This window comes from Ascidiella aspersa, chromosome 7, assembly GCF_963924565.1.
Source record: "Ascidiella aspersa chromosome 7, kaAscAspe10.2, whole genome shotgun sequence".
Classification (NCBI taxonomy): Eukaryota; Metazoa; Chordata; class Ascidiacea; order Phlebobranchia; family Ascidiidae; genus Ascidiella; species Ascidiella aspersa.
Window position 1 is genome coordinate 4,475,638 of NC_139453.1, and position 21,297 is coordinate 4,496,934.

General features: G+C 33.7%; 1 protein-coding gene and 8 pseudogenes across 1 annotated transcript; 1 reads left to right on the forward strand and 8 right to left on the reverse strand.

Moving 5' to 3' along the window:
* Positions 1-7,324: 7,324 nt before the first annotated feature.
* LOC146137333 (small nucleolar RNA U3) lies at positions 7,325-7,521 on the reverse strand (annotated as a pseudogene).
* Positions 7,522-7,892: 371 nt separating this feature from the next.
* On the reverse strand, positions 7,893-8,089 carry LOC146137334 (small nucleolar RNA U3; annotated as a pseudogene).
* A 540-nt stretch (positions 8,090-8,629) lies between these two features.
* On the reverse strand, positions 8,630-8,826 carry LOC146137335 (small nucleolar RNA U3; annotated as a pseudogene).
* Positions 8,827-9,276: 450 nt separating this feature from the next.
* LOC146137336 (small nucleolar RNA U3) lies at positions 9,277-9,473 on the reverse strand (annotated as a pseudogene).
* Positions 9,474-9,836: 363 nt separating this feature from the next.
* Positions 9,837-10,033, reverse strand: LOC146137337 (small nucleolar RNA U3; annotated as a pseudogene).
* Positions 10,034-10,550: 517 nt separating this feature from the next.
* Positions 10,551-10,747, reverse strand: LOC146137338 (small nucleolar RNA U3; annotated as a pseudogene).
* A 248-nt stretch (positions 10,748-10,995) lies between these two features.
* LOC146137339 (small nucleolar RNA U3) lies at positions 10,996-11,192 on the reverse strand (annotated as a pseudogene).
* Positions 11,193-11,644: 452 nt separating this feature from the next.
* LOC146137340 (small nucleolar RNA U3) lies at positions 11,645-11,841 on the reverse strand (annotated as a pseudogene).
* A 1,022-nt stretch (positions 11,842-12,863) lies between these two features.
* LOC146137341 (arylsulfatase G-like) lies at positions 12,864-20,947 on the forward strand. The gene is made up of 9 exons (XM_083393396.1): positions 12,864-13,038; positions 13,192-13,322; positions 13,782-13,969; positions 15,312-15,494; positions 16,173-16,371; positions 16,993-17,160; positions 17,990-18,269; positions 18,859-19,083; positions 20,155-20,947. The coding sequence occupies exons 1-9, from the start codon at positions 12,919-12,921 to the stop codon at positions 20,323-20,325; spliced, it is 1,665 nt and encodes a 554-aa protein (XP_083249522.1). The 5' UTR covers positions 12,864-12,918; the 3' UTR covers positions 20,326-20,947.
* Positions 20,948-21,297: the final 350 nt, after the last annotated feature.

Here is a 21,297-nt window from a genome sequence, read left to right on the forward strand (position 1 = left end):
TTTAATTTTAAGAAGCTTATCAAAAATTCCACTACATTTTTTGGGGAGTTTATACTAATAACTATATTTGTGTTAGGGTGCGAGGTTTCTAATATGGCAGCATTTCAATTTTTAGATATATACCTCCTGTTATTATGTGCGCTCATAGCGCTGTAATTCTAATGTTTAGCACGTAACGGGGTATTTAACTACACTATACGGATACATTATTATTTACACATCCTTTATGGCCTAGGCTGGCTTTTTTAAAAACTAGGGGAATATCAATGTTAAATAATAATAAAGCTCCAAATAGCACAGCCATATTTTTCGTAAACAATCTCTAACCTAAAACCATTACAGCTTTAAAGGTTTCTAACAGACAGGCGGCTAATTAGGCATAAGTGACTATTCCGCATTTATTCTTTCGCCCGTACAACGACATAACATCACTCGAATATCAAATTGTGCGCGAAATAAATCACAACAAAAGCCAGCGCCCATTTTTCGATTTCATTCCCGCTTTTATCGAATTCGAAGGGCCAAGAAGGCGCCAAGCCATTCAGAAACCGTCAAACTCGCGCCAGCCGGCGAAACGACGCGTAGTTTTCCGCACCAACACGTGTGTGACGCATCAATGAAACTCGAAATTTTAAAGGGAATTTCCACAACAGCCTTTCAAACTAATTTTTTGCCATTTTTCGTTTAAATATCAACATAATCTACATGTTTTAACAAACTTTAAATAAAATTAATACATTTTCTACAGATTTTAACAAGTTTGGGTAAAATTACTTTCACTACTGGATTTTTACTTTAAGCAGATAGGCGTGTGGTAAAATTTCAGCCAATCACGACTGGGTTAATGTAAGAAGAATGGCACGGGAAATACTACAGCCGGTCAGCCGCTCAAAACCAAACTGAACGTTTGAAAATGCGAAGCGCGCTAGAGGGCAGTCACAACTGGGGTGAAATGAGTTTGCTGTTGTTTTTAAATCGCTGTTTGGCATTAATTTGGCGAAATCTGGGTCAATTTAAACTTTAAAAAGTAGAATACAATTTTCGCAGGCCCTGGTAAATTATTTCGACCTTTTTATTTCTTTCGCAGTCAAACTTATAAATGTTTTTCATGCTTATACGTTTCTTAAATTGTTTTTATGTTAAAATTGTGTTACCAGGTAAATACCAATGCCACACTTTTAATACTAACTAAGAAGAGATCCCATTACTTGTTTAAAACCGATTTATCTGTAAAATTTAGGATTTGCAATCTGAATGTGCTTTACCTACTTAAATGTCTTAAGAATAGCCTTGCCGAGCAGTGTGGCCAGAAAAACACACACCGCGTGTCCTAACCTTATCTCCATTCATGCAGCGATCAACTCTCAGAAATAGATTCGCATCTCAGCCAAGTTAAAAGACAATTGAATTGACAATGCGTGTAAATTGACATTTTAGCTAAGTCACATTATCTATCGGAAGTCATGTTTGGTGCGTTCTAGGTCATGAGAAACCGGAACTGTATACGTTGGCACATTTTTGTTTTAAAAGGGTTTTTGACCGACGCAGTTCCACAATAACATCTATACCTAAATACTTCATGCCAAATTGTAGCTTTAATGCGTAATCCTAAGATGTTTATGCTTTTTGTAAAATTCATTTTATGTCTGGCCAGTTCACAATACCTTGTTGTTTATTCATAAAGGCAAACTTTCCAAATACCAAGATTTGTGCCGCTTTGATTTATTTCGTCATTTGCTGCGTCACAATTGTTGAAATAAAAAACTTGTCAACAAGAAACAAAGTAAATAAATTGATACTTCAGCAGAAATACCCGTTTCTAAAATCCTCACTTCACCGTAGCGAATTAGCAACAATTTTTCTATAATTTTTTATCCGCTGTACTAATTTGTCTCACATCAAAAGGTCACATAAAAATTCCTTTGAAAAAGATAAGCAATAAAACCTTATTTACAAAACGAGGGCATTTGGGCTTTTTGCAGTAGAATTGGAGGTCCATTAATATCCTATTAAAAAAAGGTCAAAATTCTTTAAAATAGGGCGTATGACAGTGCTAATGCAAATAAAGTCCGTCATTTACATTTTTTGTCACGTGACTGTAGAAGAGGCCAGACGGTTTCAATGCTGACACCTTGCGGTCAAAATAATTTGTATTTAATTCGATTCTGCTCCATTGTAAACTAAAATTGTGTTTGGCCGTGTGAAAAGAACTCTGTTCTAAATAATGTAGGTCAAATGTTAAAAGAATAACTTTATATTCCTTGTTTTATAGGGTGTACCTTTACCGGTCGCCTTTGTGTTTCTGATAAAGTAATCCAATACGTTGTATTTCATTTCAATACCTGATATTTTGGGCAAACGCTCGCCCAAACCGATACAGACGACGTCATTAGTGCGATCAAATTAGCAAAATTGATCAAATATAAAAACGTCCAAACGTACTTTTTAGAATATTCCGAAATCTATTTTCTAGCGTGAAAAATATTATTTATCTTCGATTTTTAAGTAGGCCTAATACTTTACAAGATCCGAAAGCGCCCGAGTACCGATTTTATCATTTGGTATCGGGCATCAGCTTGCCCACGGGCACACGGGCACACGGGCACACGGGCACACGGACACACGGAAAAAAATTTTGCGCTGATTACCTTAAAGGCGGGGTTGTCTGTTCCGTCGCTGAGCTTTTCCAGTTGTTTAGCGTCGATCACCACTTCATACACAGCTGGTGGGCGGTCGGTGCTGAACGATGTGCTCGTTGGAACGTTTTCTCCCATTTTGCGGCGCAGAGGACGGTTTCAAGGCAGCACTGGATTTCGAGCAGTTCAATTTGCGGTAGACTTGCCCTAGCGAGGTTTACTGCGGAAAAGCGTGGAGCGAATTTAATGTAGCAGCCCACAACCACGCCCAGGTTTCGGCCGCCTTGTAAATGTCAAAGCACAGGCGTAAGAAACCCGCAGGGGGAGGCTGTACTTAATCAGCATTCACTGCAATTTTTTATTAATAAATATATTCTTCATAATACATAAATGTTCCACTAATCCATGTAATTTCTATGTCACTTTATTTTTAGCGGGGCTTCTAACTAAATCTACTGTCATTCACTGTTATATATTTTTTTGGATTTATATTCTATAATGTGAGCTTTCAATTGTATAATAAAATGTGTTAGTATATTCTTCCGAAATTTATGAGTATAGCATTTACTACGAAATTTTTATCATATTTTTTTTTAGATTTGCCTTTGCATTTTATCTTATCTTAATAAAAAATAAGGTAAGCTTGAAATTCCAATCCACTTTTACCACCCAAACACTTAATGGTGTTAAGGCTTTTGGAACTTGAGCAATTCTTTAAATTCTTGGGAAAGTTGGTACAACCATCTGTAATTTTTTTGTAACTATTAATGATTTGTTTTCAGTTACTTAAAACAAATGGCTTGTCAACTTAATGGAATTGTCTAGATTCTAGAAGCCAAATTTTAACCTCACAGTAGCCTACTTCCAGTGGATTATCTACAAACTATATTACAGCTACATTGTAGCGCTACGCACCCAGTCTACAAGTTAAATATTTGCAATCAAAGTGTTAGGTCGATATATTACTCTAGTAAAATTTGAGAAAAATGTCATCAACACTAAAATTAGTTTATTTAAGTAGCAAAAGGAACTGATCTGCATCGTTATTGCTACAATCGTAAGAAGAATACAAAGGTTTGCAACAAACCCGATGTTAACGACATTTTTCTGTGACTGTTTACTTAAGAGTGCCTCCTATTCTTCGACCAGAGGACAAGTTTAATGTAAACTAAACATAAAACTTTTCTTAAAAGCGGTAAATCCCATTTGCAGGTAGCATATTTTGTCTAGTAAAATACCAGATTGGAAACTTTGGATATTGCGCGGGGGAGACGATTTTGCAGCTGAAAAAATGCGCGGCTGAAGTTTTGCGCGATTGCTCGAGTCAGATCTGCGCGGCTGAACACATTTTCTACAAAATGTGCGCAGGTGACCGCGGTTGAAACCGCGGTTTGCAGCTGTGACCGCTGTTTGGATAAATTTTGGATACCCCGCGCAGGCCAAACTTTCCAGCCTGGGTAAAATACAATAATAGATGTTATTTAGGAAAATTATAATTTTCTAAAAGATACAAGATCCTTCATTTGGAAAACAACTTATTTCACTGCACTTTTGGTTTAAATAGCTGAAGATCACTACGTCGTCTTTGCTCTACATAAAAAATTACCTCAAAGCATTTAAATGGCCTACTTCACTGCACAGCACACAACAGTGAAAAGTTTTCGCGAAAGACCAGACCTACAAACTTTAAGTCCTTTGTCCTACTGTACCATTGAAAGGCATTTGCCTCTGTAAAGTCACCAAGTGGGCAAAGGGCCATCCCTACAACGTAAATACAATAGCCTGCTTTGCAAATAGGACTTTGGAGACTTAAACTTGGCCGCTCATTTATACAATGCTTAAATCAGTGCAAATTGTTACCGCCCCTAAAAAGTTTGCAAGTCTATTCCAGCATCACATACAAGGATTGGATTCGACAAGAAAACTTCGGTATTTATGCAACGATTTTTAACTCATTTTTCTTCACATCCGAATGCAGAAATGCATTACCTTATAAATTGATTCAGTCTTTGCAATTAGCAAATACCAAACAGTTTGCAATTTAAATAAGACTACACGAAACTGAGTGCTGACTGCCTAGCAACAATTTATCAACTCGGTAAATTAATATATAAGACTGTTAAATAAACCCATATTAGCAGCTCTGACGTAGAATAATATGTATTTCACAGAACCACGAGTCTTGTACGTTGTGCTTCAGTAAATTGCGTTAATATTTACAAAAGCGTGACCTTTTACGATCAGCAATAAACTTATTCCAGCAAGAATGCTTTCAAACGCATTTACAACTGCACAGTAGTTTATTCCGTTACTTGCGTCGCTTCAGCATTTCTATATATCACGAGCTCAAAACTTATTAATCCATCAAGCCGAGTTAATCCTAGTTTTCGCACAGCACGGTTCCAACCTGACTCTACATCGGAATTGTGCGCACCATGCACCCATCGACCCATAAGCTGTTTGTTATCCAGCGAAGGTAAGCCCTGCTGGTCATATGAACGAATAGCGCAGTGCGACAAGTCAAATATTTGCGCCTAAAACCTGTTTGCAGATCTCCGTTCGCGAGACGCTCTATAAACTTTGAAATATACCTGTTTGCGTCCTATCGCTGATTGGCAGTAATAGGTTCGCTTGTGAAATGCCTTTATATATATAAGCTTTTAAAGTGACCACCCATCCGTATCATGACGCGCATGTTACGTCGGTACGTATAAATTCCCGTTTCTGCGTCATATACTAAACCACAGAAATCACCGAAAAACTCCAGCACCAAAACAGCTGATTCACCCAAAGTTTTCTTGGGGTTATAATGAGTCTTGTAATTTGTTTTAGGGCTGACTCAGTAGTTTTTGGTGGATGACGCGTATCAGTTCAAAAAATAGAAAAACGCGATTATTCGTTTGGTGAAAGTAAAGGTGCCGGGGGCATTAATTCTATTGTTAATTCAACCTGTTTTGTAATTTCCACCGAATAGCACGTCATTTTCATCAGACAACTAAATTCCCTTTACTAAAGCCACTAACAATCCTTAGTAATCAAAGCTTAAGTCTAAACAAACAAAAAAAAAAACTCCCGAGAAATAGCATATTTTAAAGGTTGTAATTTTATTTTTTTTCCAAGAATGCTAAGCATACTTCATACGTTCTAAATGCCAAGGGCAGTCTAACAGGTAGACAATACCTGAAACAAAAAGTACTGTACAACGTGTGATCCCAATGAAAGATTGTTTACTGCAAGATCCAATATTTCCAAACCGCGTTTATAGGAGATAGCAGATATACTTCAACCAACACAATTTAAACACTGGAAATTGATATACTTGTGTTTATGAGAATACTTCATAACCTATTAATAAACTTATTATTAAAAAAGGCTGTATGCGAGTCAAAACGACGCCTTGCTTTATGACTACGTGTGAACAGGATATTTTAACAGCATTTCGTTTGTTTGCTTTAAAACACAAACACCTTGAATAAGGAATAGTACCCGACCTTTCTGTATTGCAGGTTTATTCTATAAGAAAAAAGTCTTGATTAAAACTTTAACACTTCTGATATATATATATATATATATATATATATCAGTATATATATTGTATTATTAGATATAGTTTCCAAAATAAGATATGTAAGTTTAAGTACTGATAATGAAGTAGAATTCAAATCTTTTTGTTTTGTTGGCGCTAAATAAGTACACAACGAAAACATAAGCTAACAAAGACGAACTGTGGCTAAAACTAACTTGTAAACGTCACATTGCAAAGTACACAATAACTAAGGTCCTAAACGTAAGGTTTAATTTTGCATAAACTGCTCAACTTTTTTTTACAAAAGGAAAAAACTGAAGACTTGAATCGAAAAACTGAAACTGACTTGGTGAAGGTTACAAGTGAAAATCAAAAGCTGAACGCAAAAAGTTCAAAAAAGTGTAATCGATTGTTGTCAACCACAACGTTGTCAACCGATTTCTTGGGGTTGTAAAGAGTCTTTTATTTGTTTTTTAAGTATGACTCAGTAGTTTTTGGTGGATGACGCGTATCAGCTCAAAAAATAGAAAAACGCGTTTATTCGTTTGGTGAAAGTAAAGGTGCCGGGGGCATTAAATCTATTGTTAATTCCACTCGTTTTGTAATTCTCACCGAATAGCACGTCATTTTCATCAGACAACGATATTCTGTTTACTAAAGCCACTAACAATCCTTAGTAATCAAAGCTCAAGTCTAAACACTGTTTAAAATAAACTCCCGAGACTAACGTAAGTGTTGTATTTGATTTCTTTTGCAAGAATGCTAAACATACTTCATACGTCCTAAATGCCAAGGGCAGTCTAACAGGTAGACAATACGTGAAACAAAAAGGACTATACAACGTGATAATGTATCAAAGTGTGATATCAATGAAAAATTGTTTACTGCAAGACCCAATATTTCAAAAGCGCGTTTATAAGAGATAGCAGATATACTTCAACCAACACAATTTAAACACTGGAAATTGATATACTTGTGTTTATGAGAATACTTCATAACCTATTAATAAACTTATTATTAAAAAAGGCTGTATGCGAGTCAAAACGACGCCTTGCTTTATGACTACGTGTGAACAGGATATTTTAACAACATTTCGTTTGTTTGCTTTAAAACACAAACACCTTGAAAAAAAATCCAAAAAAATTTATTAGAAGCTTTATTAACTGCTCAGAACGTGATTCCTTCCTCGTAACGACGTAAAACGCATCACGAACATTCATCAAGATCAAGTTCAAACTCAACCAAGCTTCATGCTCAGAAGGAACCACTACTGATCATCATCACAGTTAAGGTTCTGTCATACTAGGATGACGTTTTCAAGAAACATACTAAAGAAATGATCCCTAAAAGTATGATCTTAAATCGAGGTTGTTTTTACAGGGTTTTAGTGAATCTATGTTTATTTATCGTTTGTTTGTTGATTTAAAGTTTTGTGAAAAACTTGCACAGTTCGTAGGTCACTGGTTCGAACCCGGGCGGTAATTGACCTGTTTTGAGGCTTCACCAAAAGTTTTACCTGTGCTTTGCAGAAAATTCAATTTGTTCGTATACTGCAATAACTACGCTAAAAAGCAAATGTAGTTTTTCATATTAAATTTAACTGCGTAGAACAAGATGTCAAGATGTTCGGAATAATCATGACAACAAAGACGTTTCTGAAATTAAATAAAATGCAGTTATTGTTTGTTATAGTTTTAAAGATTGAGATTATTTTGGCAAACAAATCTTTAACTGCTCAGAACGTGATTCCTTCCTCGTAACGACGTAAAACGCGTCACGAACATTCATCAAGGCCAAGTTCAAACTCAATCAAGCTTCATGCTCAGAAGGAACCAATACTGATCATCATCACAGTTAAGGTTCTGTCATACTAGGATGACGTTTTCAAGAAACATACTAAAGAAATAATCCCTAAAAGTACGATATTAATGTTTCGGTGTTTCGAATTCTTTTTAACGACTGAAAACACTTTTGTTGTTTGTTTGCAAAACCAATGTTTCAATAAAAGAATGCAAAATTTAGAGGTTTATTGTTCGAATCTAGATGGCGCCCTACTAATGTAGAGTATTTATATATCATCTGGATTTTTAAACTTTGAAATGTGACGACGATAACAGTAAATGCTAAAATAAGTCAGTTAATATGCTTGGACCCCATGTAAAAACTTTTTTAGGAACCATTGTATATTTTTACTAATAAATGTTTAAACCTATAGGCACGCTAGTAACAAAGTTGCGTGAGAAAAAACTCAAATTGTAGATTGTAATTCAAACGCAATAAATAGTATTATTTTCGATTCTTCAAGCATATTGATGTAACAAAAATGCAAATCTAATTTTTGTATTATAAATTTCAACCACCCAGAACGGTATTCATGACAATAATACAGGTATTAATCTAATAACATGGAAATTAAAGTCAAGCTTGGTTGAAAGATAAGAAGATTAATTACTCAAACAAATGTATAACTGCTCAGAACGTGATTCCCTCATCGTAACGACGTATAACGCGTCACGAACATTCATCAAGGCCAAGTTCAAACTCAACCAAGTTTCATGCTCAGAAGGAACCACTACTGATCATCATCACAGTTAAGGTTCTGTCATACTAGGATGACGTTTTCAAGATACATACTAAAGAAATAATCCCTAAAAGTATGATCTTAATGTTTGGGTGTTTCAAATCGGTTTTAGGGTGTAAAAAATTTTTGTTGTTTGTTTTCTAAACGAACGTTTTATAAAAAAAATTCAAATTTTAGAGGTTCATGGTTCGAATCTGGACGGCACCTTACTTATAGAGAGTATTAATATATCATCTGGATTTTTAAACCTTGAAATGCGACGACGATAAGTAAAAGTTTAAATAAGTCAGCCAATATGCTTGTAACCATTTTTTTTTAGGAACCATTCTATGCATTATTTTATATATTAATTAATGTTTTTAACTTGTTTTATCAATAAATGTTTAAATCAATTCCACAATCTGCATAAAAAATCAGAAAAGCGGTAAATTATAATTCAAACAGAATAATTAATACTACGTTGGATTATTGAAGAAGGCGTATTATTTAAGTTTGTGTAAAGCATCCAAAATAATTTATTAGAAGCTCTATTAACTGCTCAGAACGTGATTCCTTCCTTGTAACGCCGTAAAACGCGTCACGAACAATCATCAAGGTCAAGTTCAAACTCAACCAAGCTTAATGCTCAGAAGGAACCACTACTGATCATCATCACCGTTAAGGTTCTGTCATACTAGAATGACGTTTTCAAGATACATAATAAAGAAATAATTCCTAAAAGTACGATCTTAAATCTTGTTGTTTTTACAAGGTTTTAGGCAAGCTATTTTCATTTATCGTTTGTTTGTTGATTTATAGTTTTGTGAAAAACTTGCACAGTTCGTAGGTCATTGGTTCGAACCCGGGCGGTAATAGACCTGCCTTGAGGCTTCACCAAAAGTTTTACCTGTGCTTTGCAGAAAATTCAATTTGTTCGTATGCTGCAATAACTACGCTAAAATGAAAATGTATTTTTTTATTTTGAAAGTTGAACTGCTCAGAACAAGATGTCCATATGCTCGGAATATTCATGACACCAATAGACGTTCCTCAATTTAAATAAATTCCAGCTAGTTTAAAGATATAAAGATTATTTTGGCAAAAAATATCTTTAACTGCTCAGAACGTGATTCCTTCCTCGTAACGACGTAAAACGCGTCACGAACAATCATCAAGGCCAAGTTCAAACTCAACCAAGCTTCATGCTCAGAAGGAACCACTACTGAACATCATCACAGTTAAGGTTCTGTCACACTAGGATGACGTTTCCAAGATACATACTAAAGAAATAATCCCTAAAAGTATGATCTTAATGTTTGGGTGTTTTAAATTCGTTTTGATGACTAAAACACTTTTGTGGTTTGTTTGTAAAACCAACGTTTTATTAAAAGAATGCAAAATTCAGAGGTTTATTGTTCGAACCTAGGCGGTGCCTTACTAATGTAAAGTATTTACATATCATCTGGATTTTTAAACCTTAAAATTCGACGACGAAACTGTTATTCTTCAAAGCAATATTGCCATAATATGCTTGGAACGTAAGGCTTAGTTAGCTCTTTTGGGAACTGATGATAATAATAAAATTAATAAATATTTACCCTTGGTCAAGTTAGTGACAAAGTTTGCGTGAGTACAAACATTTAGAATGGTAAGTTGTTATTCAAACGCAGCAAATATTATTCTTTTGGATTCTTAAAAAACGCTTATTGACGTAACACAAACGCAAATCTATTTTTTATTAAAAGTTAAACCAATAACCTAGTAGTTCTGAAATTAAAGTCCAGCCTGGTTGAAAGATAAGAAGATTAATTACTCAAACAAATGTATAACTGCTCAGAACGTGATTCGCTCATCGTAATGACGTAAAACGCGTCACGAACATTCATCAAGGCCAAGTTAAAACTCAACCAAGCTTCATGCTCAGAAGGAACCACTACTGATCATCATCACAGTTAAGGTTCTATCATACTAGAATGACATTTTCAAGATACATAATAAAGAAATAATCCCTAAAAGTATGATCTTAAATCTAGGTTGTTTTTACAGGGTTTTAGTGAATCTATGTTTATTTATCGTTTGTTTGTAGATTTTAAGTTTTGTGATAAACTTGCACAGTTCGTAGGTCATTGGTTCGAACCCGGGCGGTAATTTTAACTGCTCAGAACAAGATGTCCATATGTTCGGAATATTCATGACAACAATGACGTTTCTGAACTTAAATAAATTCCAGCTAGTTTAAAGATATAAAGATTATTTTTCCAAACAAATCTATAACTGCTCAGAACATGAAACCTTCCTCGTTACGACGTAAAACGCGTCACGCACATTCATCAAGGTCAAGTTCAAACTCAACCAAGTTTAATGCTCAAAAGGAACAACTACTGATCATCATCACAGTTGAGGTTCTGTCATAGTAGAATGACATTTTCAAGATACATAATAAAGAAATAATCCCTAAAAGTATGATCTTAATGTTTGGGTGTTTCAAATCGGTTTTAGTGTGTAAAAAATTTTTGTTGTTTGTTTTCTAAACCAACGTTTTATAAAAAAATTTCAAATTTTTGAGGTTCGTGGTTCGAATCTAGACGGCACCTTACTTATAGAGAGTAATAATATATCATCTGGATTTTTAAACCTTGAAATGCGACGACGATAACAGTAAAAGTTTAAATAAGTCAGCCAATATGCTTGTAACCATTTTTTTTAGAAACCATTCTATGCATTATTTTATAATTATTAATTAATGTTTTTACCTTGTTTTATCAATAAATGTTTAAATCAATTCCACAATCTGCATAAAAAATCAGAAAAGCGGTAAATTATAATTCAAACAGCATAATAGTACTACGTTGGATTATTGAAGAAGGCGTATTATTTAAGTTTGTGTAAAGCATCCAAAAAAATTTATTAGAAGCTCTATTAACTGCTCAGAACGTGATTCCTTCCTCGTAATGACGTAAAACGCGTCACGAACAATCATCAAGGTCAAGTTCAAACTCAACTAAACTTAATGCTCAGAAGGAACCACTACTGATCATCATCACAGTTAAGGTTCTGTCATACTAGGATGACGTTTTCAAGATACATAATAAAGAAATAATCCCTAACAGTATGATCTTCAATCTTGTTGTTTTTACAGGGTTTTAGGCAAGCTATTTTCATTTATCGTTTGCTTGTTGATTTAAAGTTTTGTGACAAACTTGCGCAGTTCTTAGGTTACTGGTTCGAACCAGGGCGGTAATTGACCTGCATTGAGGCTCCACCAAAAGTTTTACCTGTGCTTTGCACAAAATACGCTTTGATACGTAAAATACATAGGTATATATGCTATTTATAAAACGACAGCGACCGTCATTTAATATGCATAGTACATCTAACTAAAGTCATAGCCCGACCCACTTAATTGACCATACTAAAACAAAAAGTAGGCCTTCTAATATTATTAAAATAATTATTCTACAGTTACACTGTAACTGGATAAAGTGTCCTAGTTTATCCTAAATAAGCTCCACTGAGTCGCGGGAACAGAGATAAAAAGCTGACCGACTATAGTGATAAACGCGATGTTTTAAATACAGGGCAAACATTTTTACAGAAATTAAAATGGATACTAGGTCCTTAAGGCATGTAATTAAAAGAAAGTAAGTTTGAGGTCGCTAAATATTATCTGGTTTATTTAACACGAACCTCGATCACAAAATATTTTCTGCAACTGCAGAAACGTGACGGAATACGTGGCAGTAAACTAAAAATATTTCCGATTTAAATACGTCAAAATACTCAGCAGTTTTTTTTTTATCAGTACTTCTTGATCAGTTAACATTATTTTTGAATTGATAAATGTCATTTTTAAAGTAGAAACTTGCTTGTCTTAAGTGACGATTTTAAATTAATATCTGTAGAATTTTGCAGCTTTGGTGGTGCTTTCCCTGTTATGATATCGATGTTAAAATTTAAATTTATTAAAACCACAAATTGTTTCGCACGTGATTTTAGTTACGGTAATATTTGCTTAAATGACATTCTTGGGTTAAAACAGTTTTAACCTGCTAAACATGTTGGATGCTCATTATTGTTAAAGATGTTCGAGCTACTGAATTTCTTGTCTAACTGTGTGCTTCTATTTCATCCTAGAGATATAATAGCTTTGAGCTATTTTTAATTGTAAACCTTGTTAACGATTTGAAACTGGTAGAATGGTTAATGCAATTGGGATTGGGAGGTCTTTCCAAACGGTCCAGTTTTTAGTTTTAGCATTTTGCACTTTTTTCATTGGCCGTTCATTTGCAATTGCACGCACTCAGACATTTGAGAAAGTAAGATTCCTTAATTTTTTTTATTTGAAATAATATTCTGCATTTATTTTGAGAGTTTTCTGCAGTATTTTTCTTGGTAAATGCATGGAGTGGGTTAAGCAAATATTGTGCAGAATGTTGAAATATACCAATTCAATATAATATTTTATACAGGAATCGAACGCTCCCCCAAACTTTGTCATCTTGTTTGCTGATGATATTGGCTGGGGCGATTTTGGGGCCAATTGGGCCCCAAACAAGGGAGTCACCCCCAACTTGGACCAACTGGCTGCCGAGGGTCTCAGGTAATGTCTGAAAAAAAAGCAAGGCTGTCGAAACTGAGGGCTGACACCCGTTCAAGTCATCTGTCGTCTGATTGTGGTGTTGTAAACAAGTCATTTTAAAATGACTCAAATCCCAGTCGGCCATATATAAAATAACTTGGGTCCAAGCAAAGTATTTTAAAAATATCAAGACCTAGTCGAGTAATTATTGGAGGAAGTTAAATCCTAGTGAAATAACTGATATAAATATAACGATAAAGCTTTAGCTCATGTTTATAATAAATGTTAAAAACTAAAAGGGGTTTAACTTTAACAGGATTATGTTTGGAAAGCCAATAAATGTTGAAACAATTTTGTTGTGCAAGGTTATTAATGCTATATTTTATTGTTACTGTAATATTTATATTTTAACATCACCAGCAGGCTTCCTAATTCTTGCTAAATTTATAAATTGATTTCAAAAGTTGTGTTTTTTACCAGATTGACAGATTTTCACGCTGGAGCATCAATTTGTGCGCCGTCACGTGCCGCCCTACTTACTGGAAGACTGGGGGTTCGTAACGGGGTCATCACCAACTTTAACCCTAAGTCCACTGGGGGGCTTCCACTGAACGAAACAACAGTCGCTGAAGTGTTGAAAGATAGGGGCTATTACACAGGAATGATAGGTATGCTTGTATGTATATTAAACTTATTGTAACACACTTTGCAATTTGCATTGTATTCTGCACAAGATAATAACTTTTATTCCAAAAAAAATTATTTATGACATTTTTTTTTTAAAACCATGATATAAAAAACACAATATAAACATTGAGTGCACAACATAGTTTGGGCATTTCTCATTTATTAGAATTAAAATCTTATATGTATATGTAAAAAATAATTAGGAACAAGAAAAACAATTCTGTGTTAGTACATAATAGTTGGAGGTTTTAATTAGGCATAGTAGAAATATCAATATCTATATAGAAAAAGAGTAACATTTTTCGTAGGGTTTCAATAAACCTTTGCAAATTAGGTTGAAAATAAATAAAGGGATATTTAAAACAGACAAAAAAATTTGACCTCTACTTCTGTATTTGCTTTAATAATGATATCTAGGGTTGTCAGAAAGTCTTTGAATGTATTTGAATTGTATTACGGATTGAAAAGTCTTTCAAAAATCCTATGTTATTCCAAAAGTCTGAATAGTCCAGGTTTAGTTATGTATTTAGAAAGTGCGTTTAAAAAAACAATTGAAACAATATTTTTGATTATGTTGAGCATAACATTTATACTGTTCTGTTTTCAAATTATGTTCAAAGAACATCAAACAATCAAATTTTAGTCTTTAAAAACCTACAAAGTCTTTAAATGCCAACTTTTTATTATAAACATGTGTGGCAACTGGCTACCAGTGTTCTAAACAAGTCATTTTGAAATAACTTGAGTCCCAGTCAAGTCATTTGTTAAATAACTCAAGTCCAAGTCAAGTCTTTTGCGAAAATAACAAGTAAAGTCCCAGTCAAGTCATTATGAGAGCAAGTTAATTTCAAGTCATGTCATTGACATAAAAGTAAATTGTTAAACTATTGAAATTGGTAAAATTGTCCAATCATAAGCAACAATTTAACTAAAAAACTAACACAAACGCAATATACAGCACTTAAGTGTTTTAATGTGCAAAACTTAAAATAAATTTTAATGAAAAACACGTAATTTAATCCCAAGTTATTTGACATATTGACTTAAGTCAAGTCATTTGTGCAAAAGACTTAAGTCAAGTCAAGTCATTTGAAAACAGTGACTTAAGTGCACTTAAGTCAAGTCAATGACTTAAGTCATTACAACACTGCCTGCTACTACTAATTCTAGTACATGATTGTACATAGGTGTTGTGTCAAAACCTAGAAATTTTTGAAATGTCTTTGAGCTTTGTTTATAAATATGTGTGGCAATCCAGCAACTAATCCTAGTTTTACATTACCTATCCTAGTATATGTATGGTTGTTTTGTATTTTCTAAAAGGAAAGTGGCATCTTGGAATGACACACAAGTTTCATCCTCGATCGCAAGGCTTTGACTTCTACCATGGACTTCCTTACAGCAACGACATGGGATGCATCGACGGCGTGGCATACAACAAACCAATGTGTAAAGAATGCCTAAAACATCCGAAAGAATTTGGGAACAACAGCATAGAAGCTGTCGGTTAGTGGTTTATTAGTTTTGGATAACTGGACAAATTGTATTAATATCCTGACAAGCTTTCGCACAATGCTTTATCAGGTGGAAAATAAAATGCAGCTCTTTTTTGACCTTATGATCACAGTTGTGATAAAGCTTGTTAAAATTTTAACACAATTTGTCGTTAAACAGTGCTAGCTGATTTCCAGATTTATAATTAGACAAATATGGCTATCAACAAAGATTAATTTTGAATAGTGGTACTTAAAGATGTGCAGAGGAGGTGACTTTTGCTATCAAATGAATATATTAGTTGCAATTTGTAAATTGTCAAAGAAATTAAAATGCTTAAATCTACATTATTGTTTTTTAGTTTTCTTACTAATTATTATTTGTTGAACTTTCGAAATAGTCATAAATAAAAATTTTGTATTTTTCTTTGTTACAGCTGAGCTAGATCTGAGAATGTAAGAACATATTTTGTGATAATGTTAACTGCATAAATATGGCACATAAGTAATAGCTTATAACTGTCTAAAAAAGCTTTTATGGACTGCAAAGTTATAAAAAAGTTTCCATTTTAAGTTTAAAATTAATCGCAATGCTGCATTTCAAGATTTTGTATGAATTCTCCCCTCCCTAATAAAAATTTAACTTTCCGTGCGATAAACACAACACTTTTTTTTTTACTTTTTGTTTAAGAGTGTGGTTACTTTTACACTGCCCTTCCTCTGTACGATGATTACAACATCGTTGAACAACCGGCTGATCTCAAACAACTCGGAGACGGATACGCCGAAAAAGCACAGGACTTCATTGAAACAGCTGTTAAGTCAAAAAAGCCGTTTCTGCTTTATATGGCTTTTGCACACATGCATGTTCCATTGGCCCATGATGACAGGTAAGTTTCTTCTTAATTCTATCCAAAAAGTACGTTAGTATTCTGTGTTTTCTCTTTTGTAATTGTTGTTAGTTATATGTTTTGTGGACTAATTTTTAGGGAATTTGTCTAACGTTGGTATGCAGTTTGTTACATAGTCACTTCATCTTCAAAACGCGAGAAAGAGCATAGAAAACTACTTCAGTCAGCGCTCCAACTCACTTGAACGACGAAACAATTTTCGACTATGAGCCATAGTTTGAGAGTCACTTCTTCAATTGATTGTTGTTCAATAAATTTTGAACAAGGCGTCAAAAAGCCCCAGAATTTGACCAAGTTTCTAGCACAGTTATTGTGGAAATTCAGTGTAAATAGGCAAAAAATATTTTTATACCAGACAAACAATAAAAGAAGAAAAAACATGGTCCGTTGTGTTTTTTTCCTTTGTTGTTTGTCTGGTATATGTATTTGTTCGGCTATAGTTAACACTTAAAATTACACTGGAAACGTTTCTACTTTAATAAAATATACTTTTTGTCCAAAATATTTACTTTTTTTTGTCCAAAATATGGGGATCGTTATTGGAACACAGTGTCAAGTACCGGGCAATTCTTTCACTGATTACGACTGAAACTTTTTTAGGTTTACAAACTCAACCAACCTTCGCACGGTTTACTCCGACACGCTTCACGAGTTGGATGACGTGATTGGCCGAGTTGTTAAGTCGCTCAAGCAAAGCGGAGTTTACGACAACACTTTGACATGGTTCACTGGCGACAATGGCCCCTGGTCGGTCAAGTGTGAATATGGGTGAGCAAAAAATGACTTTAAGATTTCTATATACATAAAGGAGGATTATAAGAAAATGGTAACTTATATATTTCTCTTTAGTATGTTTTTTCTCAATAGAATCTTGCCCTCCAACAGAACACATAATGCCAACATATAATTTTTTTATTTTTTTTTTAGTGGTTGACTTTTTACATGTAGCTTGTATTAGTTTTGAATTTATGGATGCCATTTACTTGGCGAAATGAATATTTTATATTATAAGTTTTAACACTGGCTGATTTTTCTTTGAAGAACTTTTTCTTTAAATAAAAATAATAAATAAGTAAGGTCGCACCTTTTTTTTAAAGGACAAAAATGCCTTGCATGAACTAAATTAATTGGTCCATCATCTTTAAGATATGAATATGGGTAAACAAAATACCTTAAAATTCCTATTTTGTATAAAACACTTAAATTTGCCACATTAGAAAATAAGTTTGAAACCTATTTCTGTGTTCATATATATGTTTTTTATAAAAAAACAAAAGATGCTAAATAAGGTGGCTCAGATAGGCTTTAAAAAACGTGACCAAATGGCTCTTTTTAAAAATTTTAAAGGTTACTAAACAATGTTATGGAAAGCAAAAAAACTAAGATTTCCGATGAAGCGGTAAGTAACAAGCAATTAAGCGAGGGTTAAAGATTTCACAACAATGCGATAGAATAGGATGCTTGGTTCAGACGATTTCCGCCAAAACAATAAGTGAAAACAAATTATCTGCAAACATATCTTGACTAAAATGTTTCAACAATTTATAGCATTCTGTTACAGTTTATTTATTTATTTTTTCAACTTTTTATTTTTTAGTGGTAGCCCTGGGCCATTTTTGGGCTCATGGCAGACCAACAAATACGGGGGCGGAACCACGGCCAAAGCGTCCACATGGGAGGCCGGGCATCGGGAACCTACGGTGGTCGTTTGGCCGGGGGTGATCGAACCAAACACGACAAGCAACAGTTTGACATCCGCCCTCGATATTTTTCCGACTCTCCTCTCATTGTCAGGAGCTGAACTGCCACCAAATCGGAAATACGATGGAATTGATCTGACTGAGTTCTTTCAAGGCAAAACTTCAAATGCTCACTATGTAAGATTGTAATTCACTCTAATGAAATATGTTGCACTGAATATGTGAATAATAGAAATCGCCTTGACCCTTGCAAGATAAATGTCGACCTTAATTCCTGATCGGTAACAGCAAAATACTTTAGCACAGCTAGCAATTCAGGTCTCATTCGAATTAACATATACTGATGATGCCTTTGTTGGCGAAATTTATATATATATAATTATATATATTTTAAGATCTGTTAATTGTGTCTGACCTGAATTGCTAGCTGTGCTAGAGTATTTTGAACTCTAATGAAATTTGTTTCAACCTTGGCGTAAACTATGTTTTAACACAGGGACATGCGACTGTTTGTTATTATGGGCTAAATTTTATTATTGAGTGTAAACGTTGTCCACATTGGTTTTATAAGAAATAAAATTAGGGAATATCTTGTATAACTGAACATTTTAAGAGTAACACAAAACCGTTTTATCTGATGTCCGTAGTCTGATCTCAATCACTGAGAATGCAACCAGAATCAAAAGATTTAGAATCAAAGAAAATTAGGGTGTTTCTTTGAGTTGTGTTGGAATTTATTTGAAACCAATTTTGTTTAATTTTACAGGAACTCTTTCACCCAAACAGCGGAGACACAAATCCAATTGGTGAAATAGACACACTGCGCATAGGCCCCTACAAAGTGTTCTGGAAAACAGGGGGTCACGCGCCAGATTGTTCGGGGAAGTTTGCCCCCCAATTAACCCATGACCCACCCCTGGTGTTTGATGTTGAAAAGGACCCCGCGGAAACTACGCTTCTCACCAAAGAAACTACAGCGAACTATGACCAGGTAAATTACACCTCTGATTTTTTGATAATATAATTTGATGTGTTTCTTCTAAAAATAATTACTTTTAAAGACTCTTTGTTCATAGCCTTATTTGTTTAATTTTGAATCTAGAAATCAAGTGACACTGCTAAGCGACAAATTGTATTAAATTTTTAAAAGTTTTTTGACAAGATTTTCCACAACCATGCTTTGTTAGGTCAAAGTTGAAAACTTGATAAGTTTTTACACTTTACAACTATAAAGTTGTACCGGCTTTAATTTGCAATTAAATACACATGTATAGTTTAAATGAGACATGTATTGTGTAATTCACATGACCCTGATCCTAGCTATTTATTATATAATGGGATGGCTGTCACGTATGCCTAAAGTTAATCATTAAATACCTTATGTAATAAATACTTTTGGAAAACATAAACTTTTGCTTGATAATAAATTGCAAAGCCAAAAAGGTCGAGTAAATTGACAGTATCTTGATTAAAACGTTTCGGTACGAGCTTGTATCATCTTCAGTTGATAAATTAAACGTTTTAATCAAGATGCTGTCAATTTACTTGACCCTTTTGGTTTTGCAATTTATTATCAAGCTACATTTCAGATCCGTGCATAGTGTACCCATAAACTTTTGCTATCTCAAATAAGTTAATCAGATAAGTCAATCAAACAATCCATCAATAAAAATTATTTTTCATTTAAGATAAAAATAAATTGGCAAAACAATACAAATTTGTTTTGGTAATCAAATGTGGTGATAATGAGACCAGGATTGGCACAATATCTTTGAATTTATGTACATATCAACGAGTCTTTGAAAAGTATATGTTTTTCCGAAAGTTTTTAAATAGTGAGCTTAAGTTATGTTTTAGAAAGTGCTTCTAAACAAATAAAAAAAATATTTAAAATAGTGTTTACCGTGACATTTCTACTGTTTTATTTTGAGTTACATTAAAAAAACGTGAAGCAATCAAACTTTAGGTCGTTTAAAACCTACAAATTTTTCTTTGAAAAGCCTTTGTATTTTGTTTATAAAATTATGTGGCAACCATGTGACACAAATATCTTGTCGCTTAGATTATAACCAATGCCACCAACATGAGAAACAACTTTCTGAATGACGTTAAGCACGATAACACTTCGAGGGCCGACTTTTCAACATCGATGAAAGTATTGCCTTGTTGCGATCCAACACAGTTCTATTGCAGATGCAAAAGAGATTCATCTTCAATATTGCCACTTGATTAGTTTTACAATTTTAGGAAAGCGTATCGTTCATTTTTCACCATACTATGGGAATTTAAATAGACAAAATTATTTGATAGCAAAACTATAAATAAACGAAACAAATTTTGATAATGTGAAATAAATATTACCCATACATTCCCAAAGATTTTGTAAGTAAGTGTTAATTATTTATTTTTATCAATTCATGTATTTGAAAATAGTTGAAGCCTTGTTACTGTATTATGCAAGTTGACTGTACATTTTTAGTTAATATTTTGGTTCCACAATTACAAAGACTATTTGCGCTTAAAATGGTTTTGCAAACATTAATATGTGTGATCATATTTGCAAAAAGCCATAAACAGAATCTCTTGATCAAAGTCTAATCTAGTATGTAGTATTTTTGCCTTAAATGGTTAATATACCACAATTAAATTGTTTTCTTTAAAATGCTTGCTTTAATTGCAGTTAGATATTTTATTGCTAAAGATTTTTCTTTTTTTGTTTCGTTGATTTCCCTCAGTTCCTGATTTGTGCCAGCAAAATTGGCAACATTTACAATGTAAGTTATAGCAACTTTCACTGATGGGTGGAATACCCTTCTATTTAATTTTATGTTTATCTCACTGTGCATTCAATTAAATCAAAGCCATGTTTACCTTATGTGTTTACGACAGTGAACTGCTATACCATGCTAAATCATGACTTTGTGTTTGTCAGTTTTAAGTTGAGAATTCTTGTACGTTATCAACCTCAAAGAAAAGTATGTTCATAGTTGTTAGTAATAATACATTTAGCTTGGAGTACTATGCTCCACCAGATAATTTTAACTAGAGATAGACCGATAATACCGGTCGATATTTGGCTTCTACCGATTTACTCGTATTAGTGAATTTTGGCAAAAAATTCTAATAACTTTTCAAAAAATTAAAACATGGAAAATAACAGTAGTAAATATAAGTAGATAAATTAACATTTTATTTTCAATGAATT

Coding starts and splice junctions, on each gene's coding strand:
- LOC146137341 (XM_083393396.1), top strand. CDS start 12,919: ATGGTTAATGCAATTGGGATTGGGAGGTCTTTCCAAACGGTCCAGTTT. Junction 13,970..15,311: donor CTATTACACAGGAATGATAG/GTATGCTTGTAT, acceptor ATTTTCTAAAAG/GAAAGTGGCATCTTGGAATG. Junction 17,161..17,989: donor TCGGTCAAGTGTGAATATGG/GTGAGCAAAAAA, acceptor TTTATTTTTTAG/TGGTAGCCCTGGGCCATTTT.